At 47.6% G+C, this 26989-nt stretch overlaps 1 protein-coding gene across 1 annotated transcript; it reads right to left on the bottom strand.

Annotated features, from left to right (window-relative positions):
• Positions 1-485: 485 nt before the first annotated feature.
• On the bottom strand, positions 486-2015 carry POU4F3 (POU class 4 homeobox 3; the record flags this gene model as incomplete). The annotated part of the gene is made up of 2 exons (XM_080717622.1): positions 486-1585; positions 1896-2015. The coding sequence occupies 2 exons, from the start codon at positions 2013-2015 to the stop codon at positions 689-691; spliced, it is 1017 nt and encodes a 338-aa protein (XP_080573748.1). The 3' UTR covers positions 486-688.
• Between the last annotated feature and the right edge of the window lie 24974 nt (positions 2016-26989).

The raw sequence follows: 26989 nt of genomic DNA, 5'->3' as shown, positions 1-26989 counted from the left end.
ATAGCTGCGAGATTCCAGCACTCTCAGTCGCTGGACTGGGCCCACTTTTCTAGAGCGCTACTTACTTACCGCAAGAATGGCCCAGAAACCCGCTCCCGAGCACTTTCCCTGAACCGAATCGATGCTACTTTGTGAGAATTTACGTCAAACCAAAGGTTTAGACGGGTAGGATTTAGGCGGGGAAGAGCATATAAGGCTATCCTTTGGAAATACTTGTATTTTATAAACTCTAATAAATCTCCAGTACTTGTTTGTGTTCCACTAGATACCCTAGACTTATATTATTATTTATCGCTTCCCTTCCATCCCGTCACCCTTGTCTAATTTCTCTTAGAAAGGCTGCAACGCGGCGCTTGCACCCCAGCGTCGGGCGGCCAGGACGATTCAGCCCTCTGCTCGGAGGTCGCGCCGTCCAGCGCGCGCGAGTTTCAGCACCACGGACAGCACCAGTCCCTTCGGGCCCGCCCGTTTTGAAATTTCTTTCTTTACGCTAAAACTTTTTTTTTTTTTTTTTTTTTTTGGTGGAAATAGAAAGGGAAAAAAAGAGAAAGAGAAGGCCCAGAGACAACGAGACGGGATAAAGGAGAAAGTCTGTGGCTTCGGGGAGGAGAGCCTGACCTGCTGGGTAGCCCCTCGGCCGCCCCAGCGCCAGGCTCTCCGGCTGGCTCCGGCGCCGCGCCCGCCGCAGTCAGTGGACGGCGGAGTACTTCATTCGTTTCTGTTTCTGTCTCTGATTACAGAACCAGACCCTCACCACGTTCTTTTTAAGGTCCAGTTTCTCCGCGATGGCCGCGATCTTCTCGGACGACGGGCGAGGCTGGATGGCGAAATAGGCCTCGAGCGAGCGCTTCTCGGGCGCGGCGATGGACGTGCGCTTGCGCTTGCGCTCGCCGCCGTTGAAGAGCTCGGGCTTGCTGTTCTTCTCCCGGTAGGCGGCCTCCGCCTCCTCCAGCCAGGCCTGGAGCACCGGCTTGAGCGCGATCATGTTGTTGTGCGAGAGGGTGAGAGACTCAAACCTGCAGATGGTGCTCTGGCTGAGCGAGCCCACGCCGGGGATCTTGAGGTTGGCCAGAGCGGCGCCCACGTCCGCCTGGGTCACCCCCAACTTGATGCGCCGCTGCTTGAAGCGCTCGGCAAAGGCCTCCAGCTCGCGAGGGTCTGACTCCACGTCGCTGAGGCAGGTGGGCATGGCGCCGTGCGGGGCCACGGCGTGCGGGTGGCTCATGCCCATGGCCTGGTGCAGGTGGCCCATGGCGCCCAGGTGGTGCGGGTGGATCTGTGCCGGCATCACCGAGTGCTCCGGGGCGCCCAGGCCGCTCACGCTCAGCGTGGGCGAGATGTGCTCCAGCAGGTCGCCCTCGAGGCCCTGGTGCACGGCGTGGTGCGGGTGCGAGGCGAGCGCGGCCGGGTGGGAGATGGGCACGGTGGACGAGGTGGACGTGCAGGGCACGCTGCTCATCGTATGGTAGGTGGCGTCGGGCTTGAACGGATGGTTCTTGCCGTGGGAGACGATGTCCACCGCGGCCAGAGCTTCGGCGCGTGCCAGCAGGCTCTCATCAAAGCTTCCAAATATATTACCCTGCAGCTGCAGGCGAGAAGGCGCACAGCACGGTCAGTGGGGAATACTGTCAACTCAGGATTAAAACACATTTTCAAGCAACCGAGATGCCTCCCCTCAAAGCCCAGGTCATAAAAATTAATACGGAGGCAGCAGCTCTGCTGGAACAGACGTGTGGATCAGAGGCATGAATGAGAAGGGCGCCGGGAGAGAGCGCGGGGGAGCCGAGGAGAGGGGTTCAGACCGCCGCGAACGTTCTGGGCGACATGAAAAAAACATGAAGCTAGTGCCTGTCAAAAAATGTGCCTTAGAGCGCTAATTATGCGCCACTACGTACCTGCGGGGCCGGGAGGCAGACTCGGCGCATGGCCTCGGAGCCGGAGTGCAAGCTGGAGAACTTGGGTTCTTGTAGCACCGGGTGCATGCCGAAGGACTGCTTGGCGTTCATGGCCATCATCTTCGCGCGTCTGCAAGGGCGGCAGCGGGGGACATGGAATCGGGCTGGCTCGCCGGCTCGCCGCTCCGAGTGAGCGCCGCTCAGCGCCGCGCTCCCCTGCGCACTCGCTCACGGCCTCCCCTCTCCCCCACCTGCTCCTTCGCTCATCTTACAAGCCGCCTGCCAGGAAGGCCCGGGCGCGCGCAGGCGTGCACACGCGCCCGGGACTCGCAGGGCCGCCGGGGAGGCGAGGCAGACGGCAGCTCGCGGCGCGCCTCCCAGTGCCCGCCGAGGCGGCCCCTCCGCCGCATTTATACCCGGGCCAGGCCGGTCTCTCCCGGCCCGCCCCGCCCCGCCTGGCTCCAGCCTGCCAGACCTTAAGGCTTCTCTCTTCTTCGTCCTGGAGTCCCGCACCCACCTCACCTCTCTGCCGGGTCCCGGCTCGCACTGCCTGGATAGAAGGGCAACCTCGGGCAGACAGGGGCAGGGGCAGGAAGCCGACCCTACCCCCACCCCAACACACAGGCCGGCGGCCCCTTTCCAGGGCGCTCCTGGCCCCACACCCGAGCCGTCCACCAGAGCCCAGCACCACTGCGCAGCAAAGAGGCGCCTCCGAGTGTCCAGGCCAGCCCCGTCGGGTGCAAGCCTGCCAGAATAAACCCCAGCTGACCTCGCCTCCACCCACCAGCCGGCCTGGGTGGAAAGTGGACAGATACTGCTGCTTCCCCAGCCCAGGAGGTCGGGGCTTCTCCCCTCACGCTTGCCTTCCTCGCTTTCATTTGAAGATAACTTGGGCCACTCTCCACTTCCCCAGCCCTCCAGGACAAGGAAGCTTGCTGAGCGTTCTTTGGAATGGCGACTGTTCAGGAGGGCCCCTCCGCCTTGTTAATAGGACATGCACCCCCCTCTGCCGGGCCACCCAGCTCACAGTCACATTCCCCATAACAGCAACTCTAATTTTTGAGCTACTAATATGTGCTAGGCAATTTAGAGGTCCTTTATGTTATCATCGCGCCAACCGTGTGGGGTAGACAGTTATTCCCCTATAGAGATGAGGAAAACAAAGGTCAGGGGGGTTAAGATACAAGTGGGAGAGCACAAGCCGTCCCCACATACATTTACTGACAGTCTCCTGTGCGCCAGGCGCCACCTATGACTTCTGGGGTCTTAACCATTGGATCTTAAGGGCCCCAGAGTTAGTTCTACCCCGCCCCGACCCCTATGCCTCCCCTACCCTCTTTCCCCTCCTTCTTCCCTCTTCTTTTCTCTCCTTTCCCCAGAGCTAGTAAACATCGTGAATAATGGATGGGGAATCCTGGGACTCCGGCCGGCCGCTGGGGGATCGGGTTGGGAGAGAAACCCCTAGCACCCAACTGTGTCCCCACAGCCTCCGCCTCAGCCCAGGGAGCTGTCTTCAGGTTTTAGGCCAGTCGCCATAGTGCGGGGAGTGTGTGTACCTAGTTTCCCAGAATCTTAACCCAGCGGGAGGGCCACCTCGTGGCCTAAGAGGATTCCTCTCTAGAACCAGCTCCTCGCTGCTCAAGGCCCGCCAATCCCTTCCCTTTCTGATCCCCTGGCTCTGCCCTGGGACGGAGGGCAAGGACTCAGCCCCGGGACGGAGGGCAAGGACTCAGCCCCGGTGAAGGAGGCCCAGCGCAAGCCTTTCCGCTCAACTTCTCTGCTCCCGCCTGTGTTTCCTCTGCTCTAGAGTGGGAATTGCGTTCTCCTCAGCGTCCTTGGGTTCTGGTGAAGATGTTTTGAGCTAGAGTAGTAAAGAAAGCAACTCAGCACCGAAACTAGTGCTTGGCAAATTTCATCACAACCTAGAGTGCCCTCTCAGACGCCAATGGACCTCTGCCTCTCGCTGGCTGAGAGAGCAAGAGGGGAGGCTGTAGTCCTAGGTCCCCAAGTCTCTGCACCCCAAGGGTCCTCATCTGTAAAATGGACATAAATTTCTGCTCCACTGCTTTTCGTGAGAAATACACTGAGATATGCACTTAGAACCATGCCTGGCAGACCTGGGCGTGGTGGTGCATGCTTGTAATCACAATACTTGAGAGACTATGGATAGAGAGGATAGAAGGTTCAAAATCAGCCTCAACAACGTTGCAAATAAGAAATAAAACCGGACTTGGGGTTAAGCTCAGAGGTAGAATGCCTCTGGGTTCAATCCCCAGTGCCACACACACACACACACACACACACACACACACACACAAAGAGCCATGTCTGGCACTTTGAAATTATAGAATAGCAGCTTCCTCTTCCTCCCTTTCTCTCTCTCTTTATCTCTCTCTCTCCCTACCTCCCTCCCTCATTTTTTTTCTTTTTTGTGTGTGTGGTACTGGGACCCAGGGCTGGAACCCTGGGGCATTCTACCTCCAACCTATACCCCCAGCCCTATTTTTTATTCTTTATTTTGAAACAGGGTCTCACTGAGTTGCAAAGAGCCTCACTAAGTAGTTGAGGCTGACCATGAACTGCCATCCTCCTGTCTCAGCCTCCCAAATGCTGGGATTACAAGCAACAAGCATAAGCCACCACACCTGGCTCTTCCCCTCAGTTTAAAGAGAGGGCACTTGGGAATGGAAATGGCCTGGTGAGTCTCCCTGGAAATTTTAAACTATCCTTCCTTCCTCTCCATTCTTTAGTGCCTGCTTTGCACCATAATGCCAAGATTGGGACACGAATGTGACTCTATCCCTGCCTTCAAAGAGTCACCGGTCTAAGATCAACAGTAGGAAATTGAATATAAACCCACAAAGCCCTAGAAGGCATGACAATCCATGTACAAAACACGGGGAAGGATGGTGAGAACCTTGAAATACTGAATATAGGTCTCAACTGTGGGTCCCAGAGAGGGCTGGGTTCAGGGCTGCACTCTGACACTGGGTCATGGTGACCCCAACCGGGCCTCAGTTTACTACAAGGAGATGATTGCTAAGTACTTCCAAGTTTAATAGAAGAATGTTTATTTCAAAACACATTTTAAATTAATATGTTTAATTTAAGACATATTTTGAAGCCGGGTGTGGTGGCCCATGCTTGTAATTCTAGTAATTCTAGTAATTCTAGTAATTCTAGTAATCTTGCATGTTTGAAGCCAACACAGCTACTTATTGAGGCTTTGAGCAACTTAGTGAGACCTTGTTTCCAAATAAAACAAAAAATAGGTCTGTAAGTGTAGCCCAGAGGTAGAAGACCCCTGGGTTCCATCCCTAGTACTACTACAAAAAAAAAAATGAACAACAAAAAAGAATATTTTGAGCAAATCAGACATTTCTGTCCAGGACCTTTCGACTCCCTAGAAGCCAAATGCAGCAATATTTTATTATTCACTGGCATTTAGGATTACTCAGTTGTGTTTCTGCCTACTTCAGGAAGCCCAAGAGGAAAGGGGACATCAAAGTGTGGGTACTGGATCTGTACCTTGCCTGGTCTCCTGATATCCTAAGACCCGTGCCAGCCCCATCATACCCGAGTTTCCTGAAAAGCAGAACCCCCAGAAACTGGGAGGGAAAGATCCATTCACCATTTTCTTTTTCGGCTCTGTCCCTTCAGGAGCCAAGGAAATGCTGACCAGGATCAAGGTCAGACACCAGTTAAAGACAGAGCAAAACCAACTGACCTTTTCTTCTTAGGCCTCCAAAGCTGACCTCTACCTCACCAGCTACACCTCCACCACTCCTAAGCATCAGAGTTACAAACCAGAAAACCTCCTCCTGTCAGCAACTTAGTGAGACCCTGTTTCGAAGCTAGCCGCGCTGGCTTAAGAGACCCTGTTTCCAAAAGTAAAAAAGTATAAAATAGGTCTGGGAGTGTAGCCCGAGGCACAAGGGCTTCCAGGAACCCCAGTACCACCAAATAAAAAACCAGAATTCTCCTGTCCATCTGTCCGTTTGTCTGTCCCTCCCAGAAGGACCAGCAGCAGCTCTGTGCAGCCAGTAGAAAGCCGATACCCATTATGAAGGACCCTGGAGATAACAGACTGAAGAGACAAGAGGAAACAGACCATACAGAATACAAGTGGAGGCCAGTCTTAAAAGACAGTTGGTAACCTCCTCCACACTTTCCAGGACTTGAGAATTTAAGTCCAATTGGGAGCAAACCTAGTAACATAAATCAAAGAGCAATTGCATAGAGGTAAACTGGAGAGGACATGTTCAATCTATGATATTAAATTACAGTGCAGCCAGGCATGGTGGTTTGTAATCCCAGCATTCAGGAGGCTGAGACAGGAGGATCCAGGTTCAAGGATGGCCTCAAATACTTAGGCCCTTTGCAACTTAGTGAGACCCTGTTTCAAAATAAAGAATAAAAATAGGGCTGGGGGTGTAGGGCAGAGGTAGAATGCCCCTGGGTTCCATCCTCAGTACCACAAAAAATTATAATACACACACACACACACACACACACACACACACACACACTGTATGGGCCAATAAAATCTGTCCAGGTCTAACTAAGGACCACATGGCATGAATGGAAGTGGCACTAAAGCAGTCAAATTCTTCATTGTACAAGCATTTCAGAATACTTACTGGTAGCTGGGTCTTAAGGTAGCTTCTACAGGCATGGAAGGCACTGTTTCAGGAGCTCAGAGTCTAGCCAAGACAGAATTGCCACATAAAGCGCTAAATGTCCTAGAAGGACTAGCTTTGTAGAGGTGCAAAGGGGTAAGAAGGATTGCAGAAGCACTTTCCTGTGGGCTAGTGGCTCTGAACCTTAGTATGAATAGGAATCGCCTGCAGCTTCTTAGAACACAGCACCCAAGCTTCATACCCAGAGATTTTGACCACAATACTTTATTTAAGAGATATCCATGCTTTGAATGCTGGTGATTTGGGATCTCAACTTACAAAACTTGCCCTAGACACTCATCACTGGACTCAGTATTGTTGATAGATTAAAGCCCTGCCCTAAGGACTTTAGGATTTGTTGTTGTGTGGTGCTGGGGGTTGGGGGGGGTCTACTCTGAGCGACACCCCCAGCCCTAGTTTATTTTTTACTTTGAAATAGTGCTTCACTAATTTGCTGAGGGGCTCACTCCATTGCTGAAAATGGCCGTAACCCTGAGACTACAGGTACATGACATCTTGCCCAGCTCTATATAAGTTTTCATGGAGACTCAGAGCTCTTTGTTTGAGATCCCAATATCTTCTGACACTTCTCTTATTTCTTAGTAAAACATGAGATTTTATGGCCTCTGCTCCTTGGAGGACTCTGAGTCTTCTGTGAGAATGAGTCTTACCTGTCTCTGTGTCCAGTGCTTGTGTCTATGGGCCAGGCACCAAGGAGGAACTTAATATAATTTGTTGAATGAATGAGTGCACGAACAATGTCTTACCCAGGACTCTGGCCAGGGGGTGCCCATGGTGATAACAAGAGCCCTTTATAGAGTGGTTCCTGTCTACAAGTCTCTAGACTAGGTGCTGAAGAGCCACTGTGCACTGAAGTCAAGGGTGCTCACACTTGTAATCCCAGCCATTCCGAGGCTGCCGCAAGAGGATCACAAGTTCAAGGCCAGCCTGGGCAATTTAGGAAGAATCTGTCTCTAAATCAAACCCAGAAAGTGTCAAGATGTAAAACCAAAAGGGTTCAGTGGTACTGGGTTCAATCTCCAGTACTGTAAGAAGTAGTGAGTGTGTGTGTGTGTGTGTGTGTGTGTGTGTGTGTGTGTGTGATGACTTGCACACTGAATTCCCACATCAAACCTGTAAGGTTGATAGTATCAGACATGCAGAGGTTAGGTTGCTCAGAACCATACAGTTAGACAAGGGGGGAGATTGGAACCCAGCCCCCCCCCCTCTCACACACACACACACACACACACACACACACACACACACACACACACACACACCAGCCTTTGCTCTTAGCTATATCATCCTGGGCTGGCAACAGTTACCCACCATCCCAGCCTAGGGGCTGAGCTGCTGGTGAGGGAAGCTTTACTCTGAGGCTCCTCTCAGGGGCTCAGAGGCTGGCGAGGCTCCAAGCAGGCTTCCGGCAGAGGGCTCCTGCTGGGGCCAGCAGCTCCTCCTAACCACCTTTGTCCCTGGCCAAGCCCCACCTTGGCGCTGGAGAGGGGGCAGGGGGTGGAATGGGAGATGGCCTCGATAGGAGCTCGGAACTCAAGATGCCGTCGCGGGCAGGCAGCTGGCGGGCTGCCTGGCCAGGTGTTCGCAGCCGCCGCTCGCCTTCCTCTCCCTTTCTCTCGTCTCCTTTCACAAACTTCTCACATGTACCTGCCGCCTGCGCATCTGCTGCCGTACTCGCCTGTCGGCCGCTGCCCCTCATTGTCTGCCCCGGCTCAGAGGATCCGAGATGCCCAGAGGGACTCGGGAGCCAGAGACCAAGCACCGGCGATGCTCGATCGCCCATCAGCACGCGCCGGGCGCCTGCCTCCTCCCCCTGGCGGGCGCCGGCCTCCTCCCAACCTCCGCCCAGAAAAATGGGTGAGCCGAGGGTCTCCAAGAGCACCTCCCAGCTGCATTCCTTCATGGAACTTTTTAAATTTATTGAGCACTTACTATTAGGCAGCCACTGTGACAGGAGGTAAGAATTTAACTGCAAACAAGACCGCCCCTCACCCTGTCCCCTTAACTCCCCCCCCCAGCAGAAGGTAAGGAATAAAAGAGATAAATAAAAATAAACATCTACTACATAAAAAAACAAACCAGCGCGGTGGGATAAAGAATACTGAGCAGAGCTTGAGGGACAAAATACAAGAGCAAAGGGACAGCAAGTACAGCCGTCCTGGAGTGGGGCCACGCGGGGGTGTCCAGAGGAGCAAAGGGCTTGGGAGTCTGCAGTGGAGTGAGGAACCTGGGAACCAGCCCTGTAGATCCTGCCGAGGGATTTATTCTGAGAAGAGCGGGGAGCCAGGGAAAGGTGTTCTGCCCTGATTATTATTATTATTATTATTATTATTATTATTATTATTATTATTATTTTTGTAGTACTGGGGGATTTAACTCAGGGGCTTTCTATCTTGGAGCTACACTCCCAGCTCTTTTTTTTTGGGGGGGGGTACTGGGAGTGGAACCCAGGGGCTTTTCTACCTCTAAGCTATACTCCCAGACCTATTTTATACTTTATTTGGAAACAGGGTCTCACTAAGTTGCTGAGAGCCTCACTAAGTAGCTGAGGCTGGCGTTGAACCTGTGCGATCCTCCTGTCTCAGCCTCCCAAGCACTGGGATTACAAGCGTACACCACCATGCCCTGCCCCAGCTCTTTTTTATTCTTTGTTTTGAAACAGGGTCTTGCTAGGTTGCTGAGAGTCTTGCTATATTGCTGAGGCTGTCCTTTTATCTTTGATCCTCCTGTCTCAGCCTCTCATGTACTGGAATTATAGCATGCACCACCACACCCAGACATAGAAAGGATTTAAGTAGGACAGTGATAGGATTTGAGGTCAACTTTCAGAGATTCTTTCTCCTGGCTTTGCAGAAATGGATACTGAGGAGATCCAGAGTAGAAAAGAGAAGTCTTCAGGTTTTCTGAATTTAGTCTACTGCCTCATGAGGGGTCAGGGTAGATAGTTCAGATCTGAGGTGCCAGTGCCCAGGAGATGCTAATAATTTCCTATACTCATTGGTTGGATTTTTGCCGGTGTCTCCTGCACCTGTAGGTCCTGCTGTCTTCTTCATACTGGAGCTCTAGACTTGAGCATATCTGTGTCTGCAGAGGCCTGGCCAGCATTGTGCTATCTGGACTTAGTGATCACAGAGTCCTCTTCCTGGCAGATAAGGACTGGTTTTGCCTTCCTCTTCTCCAGTTCACAGGCATCTTAGAGTTCAAAATCATGAGGTCAGTCCCCTCATGGCCTAATTGGTGCCCATCTCTTCTATGGCCACAGAATTAGGCCATTTCTCCTAGCCAGCCAGCTTAGCTGTAAAGAGGCCACAGTTAGTGTAGTGGACAGGGCACAGGAGGCCTGGATCTACCTGTGGATACACGCTAACGTGCTGTGTGGCCCTGGGCAAGTCACTCTGAATCTGTTTCCTAATCATTGCTAGGGGATTAGGGAGCCAGGCTCTTCAGACCCTTACAGTGTAGATATTTCAAAGTCTAACTTTCAGAAAGAAGATAGAGGCCAAATCCATCCTCATAGATGGAAGCCAAGTTCCATAGTTCTGCAGAGTCCTCCGCACCAGGGCTCTGCCGCTTCATGTCCTCCTCAAATGCTCGCCCAGCACCTCCTCTGTGCCTGGCACATGGGAGGCCTGGGTTACAATGAACAACATCTCCATTATCCCTGCTTCAAGAAGCAGGGCATCTTAGAGTTCAAAATCATGAGTTCACAGTTCAAAATCATTCCGAGTCTGCTGCTGTCATATTCAGCCTTCTCAGTGATCCCTTCAGTGGGCTTTATCCCTGCGCCCATTCTTTCTAGATAAGGAAGTGGGATCTCAGAGACCAGAGTGAGCCGTCTGCCAGTACATGGCTCACTGGGGAGCCTGCTCTGTGCTTCGTGTCCGTTAATCCTTCCTGTCCATGAGATGGAGATTGTCACTACCTCTTTTATGCAGAGGGAAGAACTGAAGATCAGAGAAGTTAAGGTCACACAAGAATAGGTGGTAGGGAGAGGATGTGAACTCGAGTCTGCTGACCCTGGACTACAGGCTTTTCCTCCACATCAGCAGCCTTCAGGAAGAGGGGGCAAAACTTTTAGTCACTCTTTTACTTTCCCTTGAGCCCTAGAATCAACAGAGAAGACCGTTAACCACTCTCCCTAAATTTACAAATAAAATAAAGAAGAAGAAGTAAAAGAAAAGCCAACAGGAAAAAGAAACAGGGAGAATACATGAAGGCTTTGCTCTCATCAGGGGGGAAATGGCGTCTTGTCGCCTAGCTCCATGCCCTGATTTATGATAAAAAATTTAGAGGAAATCATTTATATTTTAAAGGATCTAAATAGCTGCATGAAAGTTTTATCTAAAGTGCCACTGTATTTATAGGCAGTTCTTCCATGCTGGAGGTAATTAATAGATGTATAAATCGCAGGGCTCCTGGCTTTCCTGCCCCCCCTGGCTGGGTGGTGGTGCGGAACTGGGCGCTTGGGGACCGTGGTGGAGGCAGAGATGGGGAGACAGCAGGACGCAATGGAGATCTGCGGCACAGCTCCCCACCCCACCACGCACACACGCATACAGGACCCTGTCTGTATTCCTTGGTTTGGAAAACCGTGGCCAGGACTCCCAGGTTCATTTACATTAGACTAGCAGAAGCAGGAGCCCCTTTTCCCCAGCCATTCCTCCAGCACCATGGAATTTGCCACTCCACTCTAGCGGCTTTATAACTCCTGGAGACCCTATTAAATGAAACCCGGGGCTTCCTCATCCCCCGCCCCAGTTTTAACCAGACCCCTTTTTCTCTCTCCTGTGCTCCCTGTTTAACATGCCCGGAGCCTGTTTTGGAAAGGGGAGCCAGTTGCAAGAGGCCGACAGCCGAGAGCTTACTTTAATTAGGGCTGTGAAATATTGATGGTTTTGGCTCTCTCTGTGGCCGCCACACCTTAGGAGAGGGGAGAGCAGCCCAGGGATGAACAAGTTAAGGAAAGCCAGATGGTTTCCCTTCAGACATGCCACACAGACGGACTGAGGTGTCACTGCCCCAGATCATCAGGAGCCCTAAATAATTGATGAGTCTCTAACTTGAAAAAGAAAAATAATGCTCCAAATTGGAAATTACAGTAATGAGTCATTCAGGGTTGAACCTTTGGAAACTGGAGGCGGGTGTGCTCACCTGGTGGGCTGGGGGTGTAAGGCTGGGGGACAAAGAGTAGGTACATCTGGGCCTTCCTCTTTGTGTTTCCTCTAGTTGGCCAAATCGGGCAGCCCTTTCTATTGGGAGGTGGGACATCTCCATCCAAACACACTCTTTCTCTTTCTTGGGGGAGCAAGGTCAGACAGTCCTTGCTAAGGAGATACTATACAAATACCTTTTAAAATTTTATTTTATTTATTTTTTTATTTTTTGGTATTGGGGATTGGATGCATTAGACCTCCAAGCTATACTCCTAACCCTTAAAAAAATTTTTTTAAGCAAAGCCTTGCTAAGTTCCTGAGGCTGGCCTCAAACCTGTGATCCTCCTGTCTCAGCCTCCCAAATACTGAGATCACGGACAAGAACCAACACACCTGGCTGCAGCTCCAATTTTTTTTTTAAATTTTAATTGGTGCACTTTAATCACATACCTTAATGGAGTTCAAGATGTTAGAGGCATACACCTGTACCTATCACTCATTTAGCCCTTCTCCAATTTTCAGTTCATTTTTAAAGTGCTTCCATTTCCCATCCTCACCAAAGAATGGGATTAAAAGAAATTTACACAGTGACTCTACTTCACTATTAAATTTGAGTCTATGCCCTTCCTTCCTCCCTCCCTTCCTTCCTTCCTTCCTTCCTTTTCCTATAGTCATCTGCAGTATCACTGATGGAATTTCCAGCCTGCGTAATGGAGATGTTCTGACCTAGGGAATGAATTCCTTTGGGGGAGTTGGAGGGGAAGAATCATGAGTAATGTTGCTGGTGGTGATGGTGGAGACCTCACTTACTAAACATCTAAACCAAGGAGAGCCCTTGATGACCACAGTGGGAGTGGCTATGGGCAGGCAGTGCCCGGAGGGTCTGAGCAAGTCAGGGAAGCCACCTGTGAGTGGACAAGACCTTGCTGGGAGGAAGGAACTAATGAGACGCTAAGCCCTGGGAAGAGCATTCTAGGCAGAGAGGATAGTGAGTGCTACTCCCCAAGACAGGGGTGGATTTGCATGTTCAGTGACCAAGAAAAAGGTTGCTACGGCTGGAGGAAATGGGACGGGGGTGGTGGTGGTGAGAAAAGGGAGATGGATTTGGAAAGATGAAAAGATTAAATAGCACCTTATAAGCCAGGGCAAGAAGTGGGCTCAACGAGAACAGGGACCTGACTTTAATCATTCTGTATACCTTCTGCCATAAATATTGCCCAGAGCTCAATAACAATGTGTACTGAAGCGCCGGGCGTGGTGGCGCACGCTTGTAATCCCCGCGCTTGGGAGGCAGAGACAGGAGGATCGCGCAGGTTCGAAGCCAGCCGCGCTGGCTTAAGAGACCCTGTTTCCAAAAATAAAAATAGGTCTGGGAATGTAGCCTGGAGGTAGAAGGGCTTCCAGGAACCCCAGTACAATAATAATAATAATAATAATAATAATAATAATAATAATAATAATATGTACTGAATAATGAATTCACCTGCGTGAGCTTTGATGTGGCGTGTGCTCTCCACATGTCTTTGAAGCCATACGTGTCTTTGTCCATGCCATTGTGAGGCACCTATATCCCCTCATTCAGGCCCTCATGGCGGGTGGAAGGTTGGACAGTTTTTGTGGTCTTAGAGGGTATCTAAGGTGAGTGACCACTGTGAGCATCAACCTCGCCTCAACCAAGGTTCCATCTTTTGGGCTGGCCCCAGGACCTTTGTTCTTCTTAAACACATTAAGCCCGTTCCCATCTCAGAACCTTCCCTTCTTGTTCTGCTGTCTTGAATTTTCTCTCATTTCTTCACATGGCTGAATCCTCTTTCTCATTTAAAGATGTCACCTTAGGGGGGGGGGGCACCAAGTACCATGTGAATGCATGCCATTTTCAATATGATCTACATAAAAATAAAAAAAGGATGGCATGCCTGACTCTTACACATTGTTAGTATGTAAATTGTTGGAAACAACACATTAAAAAAAAGATATCAAGCCGGGCGTGGTGGCGCACGCTTGTAATCCCCGCGCTTGGGAGGCGGAGACAGGAGGATCGCACAGGTTCGAAGCCAGCAGCGCTGGCGTAAGAGACCCTGTTTCCAAATAAAAATATACAAAAATAGGTCTGGGAGCGTAGCCCGGAGGTAGAAGGGTTTCCAGGAACCCCAGTGCCACAAAAATAAAAAATTTAAAAAAAGATATCACCTCATCAGAAAGAACTTCTCTGACCACCAATAAAATTGTTAGTATTGGCGGGCATTGTGGCACACACCTATAACCCCAATATTTGGGAGGCTGAAACAGGAGGATCACAGGTTGGAGGCCAGCCTCAGCAATATACTGAGACTCTCAGCGCTAGTGATACTCTGTTTTAAAACAAAAATAAAAAGGGCTGAGATTGTAGCTCAGAGGCAGAATGCCTCTGGGTTTAATCCCCAGCACCACACACAAAATTCATTATTATTATTATCATTATCAATACTATTATAATCATTTTTGGTACTATGAATAAACCCAGGGGTAGGGGTTCTTCCTCCAGACTATATCCCCAGCCCTTTTTACTTTTTATTTTGAAACTGGGTCTCACTAAGTTCCTGAGGCTGGCCTCGAACCAACAATCCTCTATTGTCAGCCTCCCAAGTACTGGGATTACAGGTGTGTGCCACCACACCCAGCTCAAATTTATTTTCATCTGTTCCATCTCAAATCACTCATACCTATTCCATTATTCCATTTTTATTTTTCAATCTTGTATTTACCACTAACTGAAAATGCCTTGCTCTCTACTGCTTGACTTAATGCCTGTGAACTCTCTCTAGGATATAAGCTCCATAAAAGCAGACAAGGCTAACCCTGTGTCGTGTTCTCCAGTGCCCGACACACAGAGGGGCTCAACATGTGTCATGAAGAAACAGATGAGTGATGAGTGGATCAGACAGTGAGGGTTGGCCTCGAACTCCAGGGGAAGTGTCTGGCCTCACCCAGGAATACCCTCCTCCCACTCAAGTACTCTAATTCTTCTTTTTTTGGCAGTACTAGGGATGGAATCCAGGGGAATTCTACATCAGAACTATACCCTCAGACACAGTTATTTTTTATTTTTCATTTTGAAACAGGGTCTCACTAAGTTGCTGATAGCCTCACTAAATAGCTGAGGCTGGCAGCGAAACTGTGCGATCCTCCTGTCTCCGCTTTCCAAGTACTGGGATTACAAGCGTGCGCCACCATGCCCGGCCCTAACTCCTCTTGATAAATGTCCACCTCATTAAGAAAAGGTGATTTAGCTGGGGCTGGGGTTGTAGCTCAGTGGTAGAGCACTTGCCTAATGTGTGGAAGGCCCTAGTTTGACCCCCAGCACTGCAAGAAAAAAAAAAAGGAAGGAAAGAACAGAAAAGGAAAAGTAACTTAGCTTATGTCTTGTCAATTCCTTCTGCCTCCTCTGAATCCAGCCCATCCACCCGCAGCCTCCTCCCCTTCGCTAAAGCTGCAATTGGCCCCAGCGCAGATTACCACTCGAGCTCTCGCTGGTGATCCCCAGGCCCTCTCTTGCCATGAAAAGACTCATATTGTGCAGGCTGCAGTATTGTGGCTGGTCAGGTAACTTCTGTTACTTAGCAACTTTCTCCAGCTTTGTTAAGTTGGGCTGTTCAATCTCCTTAATGAATAAGAGCATCAAGCCAGGTAATTGATGCCTGGATGTTTAGCTCATGAATAATTGACTGTCTGGGTAATCCTAGATACATTTCCTCGATCAGATTGTACAATGGAACAGTCATGTCATAGCCAGTGTCAAGTTTTTTTTTTTTCTTTTTGTCTTAATCAGTTTTATGATGTCAAAAAGCTGCTTTCTTGACCCAAAGTCTCAGTTGAACAATGGTAGCAGTGATCCTCCAGAAGCCAGGGCACTTCCTTTCTCCAAAGAGCTCAGCATTTTCCTTGCAGCTTGGACTTAGAAAAGTTCCAGCCCTTCTTGTCTATCTGTTCAGGTATCTTTTCCCACATACATCGGGAAGGCGATGTGGTCTAAGGGGAGGAGGGGACAAGAGTCGGGTTCCTGGGCGAGGTCAGACACTTCCCCCTGCAGCTTCAGACCAGCCCTCGCTGTCTGACCCACTCATCATTCATCCATTTTTTCCTTCCTTCCTTCCTTCCTTCCTTCCTTCCTTCCTTCCTTCCTTTCCTTCTTTTCTTTTCTTTTTCTTTTTCTTTTCTTTTTTTTTTTTTTGCGGGTCTGGGGATGGAAACTCGGGGCATTCGACCTCCGAGCTACACCCCCTGCCCTGTTTTTTATTCTTTTATTTTGAAACAGGGTCTCACTAAGTTGCGGAGCACCTCGCTAAGTAGCTGAAGCTGTCCGCGAACTGCGACCCTCCAGTCTCAGCCCCCAAAAGGCTGGGATTCCAAGTGTGCGCCACCACACCTGGTTTATTCATCCATTTCTTCAGGACACATGTTGAGCGCCTGCTGTGTACCGGGCCTTGGAGAGCTCACGACACAGGGTCAGCCTTGTCTGATTTTATGAAGTTTAAGTCCAGAGAGAGGTCACAGGTGATAAGTACTATTGTTAAAAGCCAAAGCTGCTTCTGTAGCATATAACTGAACAAAAGCAGAATAGAAGTGTAACAATATTCCCCTGGGTGACACAAAACCTTAGAATTTCTCTTCAGACATCGATCTTAGAGTCTGAAAAGTTATTCCTAAGATAGGGAGATCTATAAAGAGGAAGCAGGAGTTGGTATAGAAAACACAGAGCTCGTGCCAGGTGTGACGGCGCACACCTGAAATCCCAGGACTTGAGAGACGGAGTCAGGAGGAGCACGGGTTCAAAGACCATCTCAGCAAGTAGCGGAAATCTTATCAATCTAGCAAGACCCTGTTTCAAAATAAAAATAAAAATAGAGCTGAGGGTATAGCTTGGAGGTAGAATGCCTCTGAGTCCAATCCCCAGTATCATTTAAAAAAGAAAAATTAAAGAAAGAAAAGGGGAGGGAAGGAAGGAAAGAAGAAAAGAAGGAAGGTTAGTTTCGCGTGTGCATGTGTGCATGTGTGTGTGCACGTGTGTGTGGCATGGGGAATTGAACCCCAGGGGCATTTTACCTCTGAGCTACATTCTAGACCCTATTTTTTTTTTTTTTTTTTTTGGAAACAGGGTCTAAGTTGCTGAGATTGGCCTTGAACCTGCAATCTTCCTGTCTCAGCCTCCCAAGTACTGGGATTGCAGGTAGCGCCACCATGCCTGCTACATAGAGCTTTATATTTCTAACACAATTAACTTTTTCTTCATAAATCTTGCCTCACTATGTATAACCCCTGACTGCCGCTCTCAGGGCTTGTCTGCATTACTTTGATCATCATAATAAATATTGTGTGTTTAGACTTGAACATACAGACATAAAAAGAAAAGTTTGTGTTTTGGACTTTGCATACAGTGTTTGACACATCAAAAAAATTAAATACTTCCCACATCTGGTGTGTTGCACCAGCCACAGTGTAGGAAAGACTGGCTTATAATTTTTTTAAAGACTGGCTCATAATTTGCAAAGCCTAGTAATAAAAAATGTGCATACCCTTGTTTAAAACTTATTAAGAGCCGGGCATGGTGGCGTCCGCTTGTAATCCCCATGCTTGGGAGGCTGAGACAGGAGGATCGCACGGGTTCGAAGCCAGCCTCAGCTACTTAGTGAGGCTCTCAGCAACTTAGTGAGACCCTGTTTCCAAATAAAAAAATATAAAATCGGTCTGGGAGTATAGCCTGGAGGTAGAACCCTAGTATCACACACACACAAAAACTTATTAAGAATTTCCAAGCCAGGTGTGGTGGTGCACGCTTGCATTCCCAGTGTTTGGGAGACTCAGAGAAGAGGACCACAGGGATCACAGCTCATGGCCAGCCTCAGCTACTTAGTGAGGTCCTCTGCAACTGAGTAAGACCCTGTTTCAGAATAAAGAATTTAAAGCATAGAGCTCTTGGGGGTGTAGCTTGGAAGTAGAATCCCCAGTACTGCAAAAAGAAAAAAAGGAAAAAAATAATTTCCAAATGGCCAGAGCAAAGCTCTTAACCAAGTGTGAAGCTTTTTTTTTTTTCCCCCTAAGGATTGGAGATTGAACCCAGGGGCATTCTACCTCCAAGATACACTCCCAGCCCTATTTTATTTTATTTTATTTTATTTATTTATTTATTTTTGTGGTACTGGAGATGGAACCCAGAGGCATTCTACCTCTGAGCTGCACCTCCAGCCCTATTTTTTATCCTTTATTTTGAAACCGGGTCTCACTGAGTTGCAAAGGGCCTCACTAAGTAGCTGAGGCTGTCCGCGAACCGCAATCCTCCGGTTTCAGCCTCCCGAATGCTGGGATTACAAGCATGAGCCACCACGCCCGGCTCCAGCCCTATTTTTATTCCTTACTTTGAAACAGGGTCTCACTAATTTGCTGAGGGCCTCACTAAGTAGCTGAGGCTGACCTCAAACCACGATCCTCCTGTCTCAGCCTCCAAGAACTGTGATTACAAGTGTTCAACACTACACCCAGCTAGTGTGGAGCTTTTTAAACACTGGGCTTTGTGCAAATGCACAGGTCTCACTGAGAGCTGGCCCTGGGCTGCAGGTCTTTAGGAACATGGGCTCCTGAGCCAGGCAGACCTGGGTGCCAGCCCTGGTTTTCCTATTACTAGCTGCCAGGATTCTGTGCACCTCCATGTTCTCATTTGGAAAATGGAGATAATAATGGGATTCTGTGAGGATGAAGTGAGACCATGCCTGGCACATGTTAACCGCTCCATTGGGGAGAATTATCTTTAATGCTGTGGAGACATGAGTGACAAGTTAGTGACCATGGAGCCAGTCTGCACCAAGCCTGGGTCTGAGCACCTACATGGGATAATTTTAATAGATGCATACATATTCCAAAATGAGAGGAACCCCTTCTCTTTGCACTGGGACATCACCTGGTCTCGGTGTTCACTGGGATTTCTTGCTTCCCACATCAACCAGCACCTGAGAAGCACCTGATTTGGGGTGATATGAATATTTCATGTGAGGTAAGGCCATCCCAAGTCTGATAACTCTAGTTCACTTGGAGCCAACATAATTTGGCTCATTTATTTATTTATTCATGAAATACTTTGATGGTCATTTACTGAGCGCCTACTGGACTATGCCAGGCATTGAGAAAGCAAATACATTAGATGAAGTTCCTATCTTCAGAGTGAGGAAGTATATGTGGTAAAGTGAATTCTGGAAAATACTGCCACTGGGCCTTCATCGGACTAACTGATTGGGGTCCTTTTAGCTCAAATAACCCCTCAGACACTTTCCTCAATTACCCTTCCTGAAGAAGACTGCCCAGTGACTGTCAGATCACCCCTTCCTTTCCTTCCTAGATAGTTTTTATTTCGTTGTAAGTGACAGTGATCATATGTTGTTTGTCTCTGAAGATCTAAAGCAAAGAGCGAGGCCTGGCTCATGTTTGGAGCATGGTAAATACAATTCAACAAGGCCATGCATAAAGTAACACAGAAATGTAATGGCACAGAGGACGAGCATCGTTCTGCCTGGAGTCATTGCAGATGGAGGTGCCATTTAGAAGCAGTGCCATTGCAGAGGAAACTTCAGGGAAAAGAGAGAGTCTGACAGGCAAACCAGGTGGGTAGGTGCTGCAGACTGAGGGGACGGTGTGTGCAAAGGAGGCCCATGAGAGTTCAGGAACTGCAGGTGCTTTAGCAGGACAAGGAGCAAGGTAGATGGCAGGAAGGGCAGGAACAGAGATGGAAGCAGGAGCCACATCATGAAAGACCTTGTATTTAATTCTAAGAATTCTGAGTTTCATACTGTAGGCAATAAAACACTTCGTGTTTCTTCCTGCTATCTGCCAGACACAGGTTAAGAGCAACAGATACAGTGGTGAACAAGATCCATGTGGTCCCAGCCCTCAGGGAGCTTACCCTCTGGCAGGGAGGACAGACATGACATAAATACAAAATTGAGTAGTATTTAATCATTAAATAAAAATAATCATTATGATTAAACACTACAGAGAAGAGTAGGATGTGATGAGATCCCCTAGCAAGAAGATATAACCTGGTCTGGGGTTCTAGAAGCATACCTCCTCCCCACCGCTCATACTTTTTTTTTAAAAACTTGGAAACAGGGTCTCACTGAGTTGCTGAGAGCCTTACTCAGTAGCTGAGGCTGGCTTCGAACCCATGTGATCCTCCATTCTCAGCCTCCCAAGCGCAGGGATTACAAGCGTGCCCCACCATGCCCGGCTCTGCCCATGTTTTTTTTTTTTTATCACCAAATTGTTCCTGGAAAACTCCAGTGCTTGATGTTGAAAGTCAACTTAAATCACACATAGCACTGGAGAAAAATAATCTCAACACATACTGATGAGTTCAGCAAGTCTACTCTCAAGAAAGACATATTGGTTTTATGCCATTTATATAAAAATATTTTTTTGGTGATACTGGGGGTGGAACCCAGGGGCTTTTCTACTTCTGGGCTATACTCCCAGACCTATTTTATACTTTATTTGGAAACAGGCTCTCAATAAGTTGCTGAGAGCCTCACTAAGTAGCTGAGGCTGGCTTCGAACCTGTGTGAATCTCTTGTCTCAGCCTCCCAAGCGCTGGGATTACAAGCGTGCGCCACGATGCCCAGCTATATAAAATTTTAAAACATACAAAATACTATTATTGTCTGTTGATATGTTCATATAGTATAAAGATAAGTAAGGGAATGACAAACACCATATTCGAACACAGAATCCTTCCCCTCTCTTGGGGGAAGACTGGAGAAAAGAATATCACTGGAAGGTCCACCTGTACTTCTCTCTCTCTCTCTCTCTCTCTCTCTCTCTCTCTCTCTCTCTCTCTCTCCTCTCCATATTTACACCTAATATATACTGTGGTGCTGGGATCACACTCAGGGGCTCAAAGCTATGCTACATTCCCCAGCCCTCTGTATTTTTATATATATTAGAAAATTTTCACTTTTTTTCGGAAGTCAACTTCTATACTGAGTACTTTTTATTAGCCACATTACCATAAAAGAGATTCTAACAACTGATCTCCAAGAGCATACAGGAAATAGAATATATATGTGGTACCAATTCTATCACATATTGCAGGGTAAATAAATCCCACACTCATAAAATTTTATTGGGCAAAAACTTTCCTCAGTTCTATAAGTTGACTCTTATTGGGGGCTTCTGAATATAAAACAAATAAGCAAAGGAAGGAAATGCTTTTTTTTTTAGCCTATTCTTGTTTGTGAAAAGAACTTGTTTTCTAAATTGGGACCAATTGGTCGCTCTTTGAACCCCTTGGCAAATCCCTTAATTTTATTTGAAAAATAGGCAATTAAAACAAAAAGTGATCCAGGGGAGGCAGAAAAAGCTGGGACCTCAAATTCTCACCAACAATGTCAAATCTAGGCATCACTGGGGCAGCTCCATAATCAATGGCAAAGTGCATGGGAATGGCTGATCTTCTGCCTTACTGTAAATGGCTTTCAATAATTCTTTCTTTCCTTCCAAGGCATTTCGAGGTTCCATGACAGAGGTCAAAGTGAGACCCTGGTTTAGAGGAGGAACAATGGACCTCATTGTTTCAGAATATTTTCTCATAAGTTCATGGTAGGTTTCTGTGGCAGTCCTCAAAATAGCCAGTGAGGAGCAACTGAACTGGCAGCCAGTTATTGATCACTCAGCAGAGTGCTAGCAGCTGTCATCAGTCCAGAGTAATAGAGAGACCATGGGCCTCCTTCCCCCGGTAGAATACACTTCCCTAAATCCTTATCACAGGCCCAGAACTAAAAGCCCTAACTAATTTGCTACCTCAGCAGCACCATGTCTAATAATATACTCTGATAAATGGAGATAAATGGTGTTTGGAAGGTGGACAGCGCTTTCTAGATTGATAGTTCAATCCTAGGAGACAGAAAGGCGTCAAGCCATCATCTAAAGTGAAAGTCTATAAAACCATCAGCCGTGGAGGCTCCTTTCCACTGTTGACTTGTTTCTATGGGCCTATTCAATCACAAACTCCATCCATCCATCCATCCATCCATCCATCCATCCATCCATCCATCCAAACATGGTTCAATGTCTATCTGTGTCAGATTCCATTTCAGATTGTGGGATATGAAAATGACTAGGATTCTTCCCTAGAGGAGTTCCTTGGGGCATGTTGACCTTACGCTCAGTGGAAATAAGATCTGGCATAATGTTTCTAAGGAAAAGATTCTTCCTCCAGCTTCTATATGCTAAATTAACAAGATAATATCAACTATGAAGGCCAGAAATATCCAGGAATTTTGTTATCATAACCCCTCTATTACTTGTATTCATCTGATGAGATCTGTATTCAACTGTTTGCATTGCTGTGACCAAAAGACCTGACAAGAGCAACTTAGGGGAGGAAGGTTGATTTGGGCTCAGTTTCAGAGATTCAGCTCATAGCCAGCCGGCTGCAAGGCAGAAACACCGTGGCAGCAGGGCACGGTGGAGGAAAATTGCTCAACTCAAGGCAGCTGGGGAGCAGAAAGAGCAAGAGAGCCCGTGTGGTGGTGCACACTTTAATTCCAGTACTTGAGAGGCTGAGAGGATCAGAGGTTTGCAGCCAGCCTCAGCAACTTAGGCCCTTTGCAATTTAGTGAGACCCTGTTTCAAAATAAAATAGGGCTGAGGAGTATATCTCAGTGGTAGAATGCCCCTGGTTCAACCCCTAGTACACACACACACACACACACACACACACACACACACACACGAGGAAGAGACTAGGGACAAATATACTCCAAAGTCACACCCTCCAGTGACCTATCTCCTCCAGTCACACTCTACCTGCCTACAGTTACCACGCAGTAAATCCATTCAAATCATCAAACATCTGTCAATGAGTTCATTCACTGATGAGGTCAGAGCCCTCATGGTCCAATTATTCCACCTCTGAGCATTGCTGCCTTGTCAACACATGAGCTTTGTTCTTGGTTAGGGCAGAGGGATTTCAGATCCAAGTCATAACAACCATCTGGATCATCCTAATAAGAATGGTCCTGAGCATGAGCTCAAGCAATGAGAAGAGTGCTGTAGTTGATTAGCAATGTCTGTCACAAATGCATGAGAAAAAGTCTGCACATACTTGCTTTCTGTTGTGTAGTGAAAAGACGACAGAAGGTCGCACATAGGTACTCTGATTTTACCTCTGTTAATAAGAGCCGTGTAGCTTAGGCAAGTTAGTTGCTTTTTTCCTCCATTCCTCCCCTATGCTCTACTCTTTCTCCCAAGTTTGCTAGTACTACATGAGATAGAGTATGAGAAAGTATTTATAAATTGTAAATAACTATATACTTACAAGGAACCCACAATTACATTTGTAGGTTAGCATTGTATCCAAAGAATTATTTTTGGTGTGTGTGTGTGTGTGTGTGTGTGTGTGTGTGTATGTGTGTGGTGTGCTGGGGATTGAAACTGGGGGCATTCTACCTCTAAGCTATACCCTCATCCCTATTTATTTATTTGGAAACAGGATCTCACTAGGTTGCAAAGGTCCTCACTAGGTTGCTGAGGCTAGCCACGAATCTGCTATCCTCCTGCCTCAGCCTCCTAAGTACTAGGATTACAAGCATACACCTCTACTCTGAGGTAGACTTTTTTGATGTCACTAGAAACTCAAAGTAATAGAATACTGTGGGTTCCTTAAAAGTAAGCAGAAGAGTATTCATGGGAATCCAGTTCAAGACAAGGTGGGTGCCTTATTTTTTTTATTATTTCTTTTCATGATCGTGGGGATTGAACCCAGGGGAGCTCTATCACTGAGCTATGCCGCCAGCCCTTTTCATTTATTTTTACTTTGAGACAGGATCTTGCTAAGTTGCCCAGGCTGGCCTCAAACTTGTGATCCTCCTGTCTCTGCCTCAGCAGCAGGATTCTGTGGTTCCCCATATCATGAAAAGTCATGGCCGCTCTCCTCTGTGACTTTGATGATGATGATGACAATGATGATGACGATGACGATGACGATGAGACAGTCATCGATACTGTGTCAGGCCTTGTGCCAAAGACTTCACTGCAGTCACTTCATGTATCCCCTTCCAGTAGTCCTGTGGGCAAGAACAATTACTGCTCTCATTTTACAGGTGAGTCGAACCATTGCTTAAAGGGCTAAGCAATGCTCAAGGACATAGAGCAAGTGAGGACCTCTGGAGAGCAAAGCTAAAAGTGCTGCCCACTACACGCTACGGCCACCCACCCACGAAGTCTGCACGTGAAATGGCATCACCACCCTACAAGGAGCAATTCACACCCAGGCTGTCCATCAGCTTCGACAACTCGAGTGCCTCTATAGCTTGGAATAGCGTGATTCTAGCCCCACGAACTCCACTGTAAAAATCTTTGTGTTAAGCAGAAGGGTTATTTTTCTTAGGAACAGGAAACTCGCTAGAACCAGATGGGCACAATTTGCCATGAAATGTTGTAGCTCTATTATCTGTGATTTTAAAAAATACATACTTTGGATTATTAAGTTCTAACATGCGACAAAAATTAGAGTTTTCTCCCACTTCACCCTCATCACCTGTTTCTGTTCCCAGAACTCGTAAAATTTCCATTTTCTAATATTACATTTTACAGAGCCCTTCTCCATAATGTAGACCACATCCTTTCAGCATTTACATCCTAGCAGGTAAATAACATTAATTTTAAGAAGTTCCCATCATATGCTTCTTAAGAACTAGCTGAAGTCTATATATAGTGCAAATGCCTGGGCCTGTCTAGACCACCAAAAGGAACTGTTCTGCCATAGGACATTGGGTAAAATGTGTTGAATTGACAGCCCCACTATATCCACTTGTTTTAAAATATCATGTTACAATTTCACATTTTAAATTGTCTGTTTTTAGCCAGGCGTGGTGGCGCACGCTTGTAATCCCCGCGCTTGGGATGCGGAGACAGGAGGAGCGTGCAGGTTCGAAGCCAGCCGTGCTGGCTTTAGAGACTCTGTTTCCAAATAAAAAGTATAAAAAAATAGGTCTGGGAGTGTAGTCTGGAGGTAGAAAGGCTTCCAGGAACCTCAGTACCACACACACACACACACAAAAATTGTCTGTTATGGGCCAGGCACAGGAGGCTGAGGCAGGAGGATCACAAGTTTGAGGTCAGCCTGGACAACTTAGCAAGACCCTGCCTCATAATAAAAATGAGAAAGGGATGAGGGTGTAGTTCAATGACAGACTGCTCCTGGGTTTAATCCATAGTATAAGGGGGAAAAAGAAGTCCTTTTTGCCCACAAAGTGATAATAGGGACTTGTAGATGCACAGTATGGCCAGATGGAGTCAGTCCCAAATTTAGCTCAAGCTTGGGGCTCAGAAAGTTCTACCCTTGGGTAAAGGAAAGCTACAGAGAGCAATTTGTCTGTATTCAGTGTATAAGATTTAGTATCTATTCATAGAGGTGTTTTAAGAGGGAAAAATTAATGCATGGCTGTAAAGTGCTTGAGGTCTGAAATGTGTAGGCCACCTACACATGGTAGCTGTTGCTGATGTTGCAGTGGGACGGGGCCACCATGGGCATCTTCCTACATCAATGCATGGAGTTCTTCCTTAGCCTTTTAGTGAGTGTATATTATTCCATTGTAAGGATAGTTCATGATTTATTTATTCATTTGTATTTACTGAATTTTTTACTATCATAAGTAATAAAGTTTTTAATACCACAAGTAGTAAAGTATCTTTTAAAACTGGTACTTACACATTCTTACAAATCACACGTGATTAAAAAAAACACAGCAATAACAGTGCTGCTGCTAGAAGAAAACTATGAATTTTTTTAATTATAAGAATTGGTGAGCCAGGTGAGGTGGTGGTGCACTTTTATAATCAATCCCTTGAGAGACTGAGACAGGAGAGTCATAGGTTCACAGGCAGCCTCAACAACTTAGGGAGGCCCCCTGAAACTTAGTAAAAATTTGTTTCAAAATAAAAATAATAGCCAGGCATGGTGGTGCACGCTTGTAATCCCAGCACTTGAGAGGCTGAGACAGGAGGATCATAGTTTGCAGACAGCCCCAGCTACTACTTACTGAGGCCCTTTGCAACTCAGTGAGACCCTGTTTCAAAATAAAGAATAAAAAATAGGGCTGAGGGTGTAGCTCGGAGGTCGAATATCCCTGGTTCCATCCCCAGTACTGCAAAAAAAAATAAATTAATTAAATTATAAATAATAAAATAGGACTTGGGGTCTAACTCAAAGGTAGAATGCCCTGGGTTCAAATGCCAGTACGGAAAGAAAGAAGAAAGAAAGAAAGAAAGAAAGAAAGAAAGAAAGAAAGAAAGAAAGAAAGAAAGAAAGAAAGAAAGAAAGGAAGAGGAAAAATAACTGATGAGGATAATCAGAAAGCTTTGCTGGACTCTCACAATCCTTAAATATCCAGAAAAATATAGCTTTTTTTTCATAAAAATGTTCTTTCTGGTTGCATGCTTGTTATAGAAGCATAAGGAAATACAGAGAAACACAAAAGAGGTAAGAAGAAAAGCAACTTGCAGCCACGAGCCACAAGGAGGGGAGTGGAGAGCACGGGGTGGGAGCAGAGACGGAGCAACCACAGTTTGGACATGGCTTCCCTGGCCAGATCCCTGGCTTCCCTCCTGGGCCCCACTCGCAGGCCAGTGGCGCCCTGTGCGGCAGTCGTTCCCCCCTCGCTGGGGTTCCCAGGTGCCTGTGGCCTCTGCACCCTGCAGCAGGCCCAGAGGAGGGCACACCAGTACCCGGGTCAGCCAAGCACAGCGAGGTCATCTTCCTGGATTCTCCGGGGCCACAGGTTGCAGAGCCCCAAGGTGACCGTGGGCCAGGCCTTGTCTGGTGCTGTTTGCTGGGTGCTGGGGAGTAGGGATGACTCATATGAGTGCTCCCCAAATTGTGGGTTTAGTCCAAGGGGAGGAGTGTAGATGGAACTAACAGTGGAAGGGGGAGTCAGACCTTGCCAAGTCCCATTTTATACTTTTGATTTAGGAAGAATATCGACAGCCTGGCGTGGTGGTGCACGCTTGTCATCCCAGTACCTGGGAGGCTGAGAGGAGAGGACCACAGGGTCACACAGCCGCAGCTGACATGCTCACCAGTCCACAGGGTAGTCCAGCGAGCCCTCACACCCCTGACACTGTATATTCAACTCCACGCAAAGGGGGGCAGCAGTTCTGGTAGCCACTGCCCACAGCTGCCTCTTGGGCTACTCTGAAGCTAATGGCCATTGGGTTACTT

The sequence above is a fragment of the Muscardinus avellanarius genome, assembly GCF_963383645.1.
Source record: "Muscardinus avellanarius genome assembly, chromosome: 1".
NCBI lineage: Eukaryota > Metazoa > Chordata > Mammalia > Rodentia > Gliridae > Muscardinus > Muscardinus avellanarius.
The sequence above is the reverse complement of the archived record's forward strand: the minus strand, read 5'-3'. Positions and strand labels throughout refer to the sequence as shown.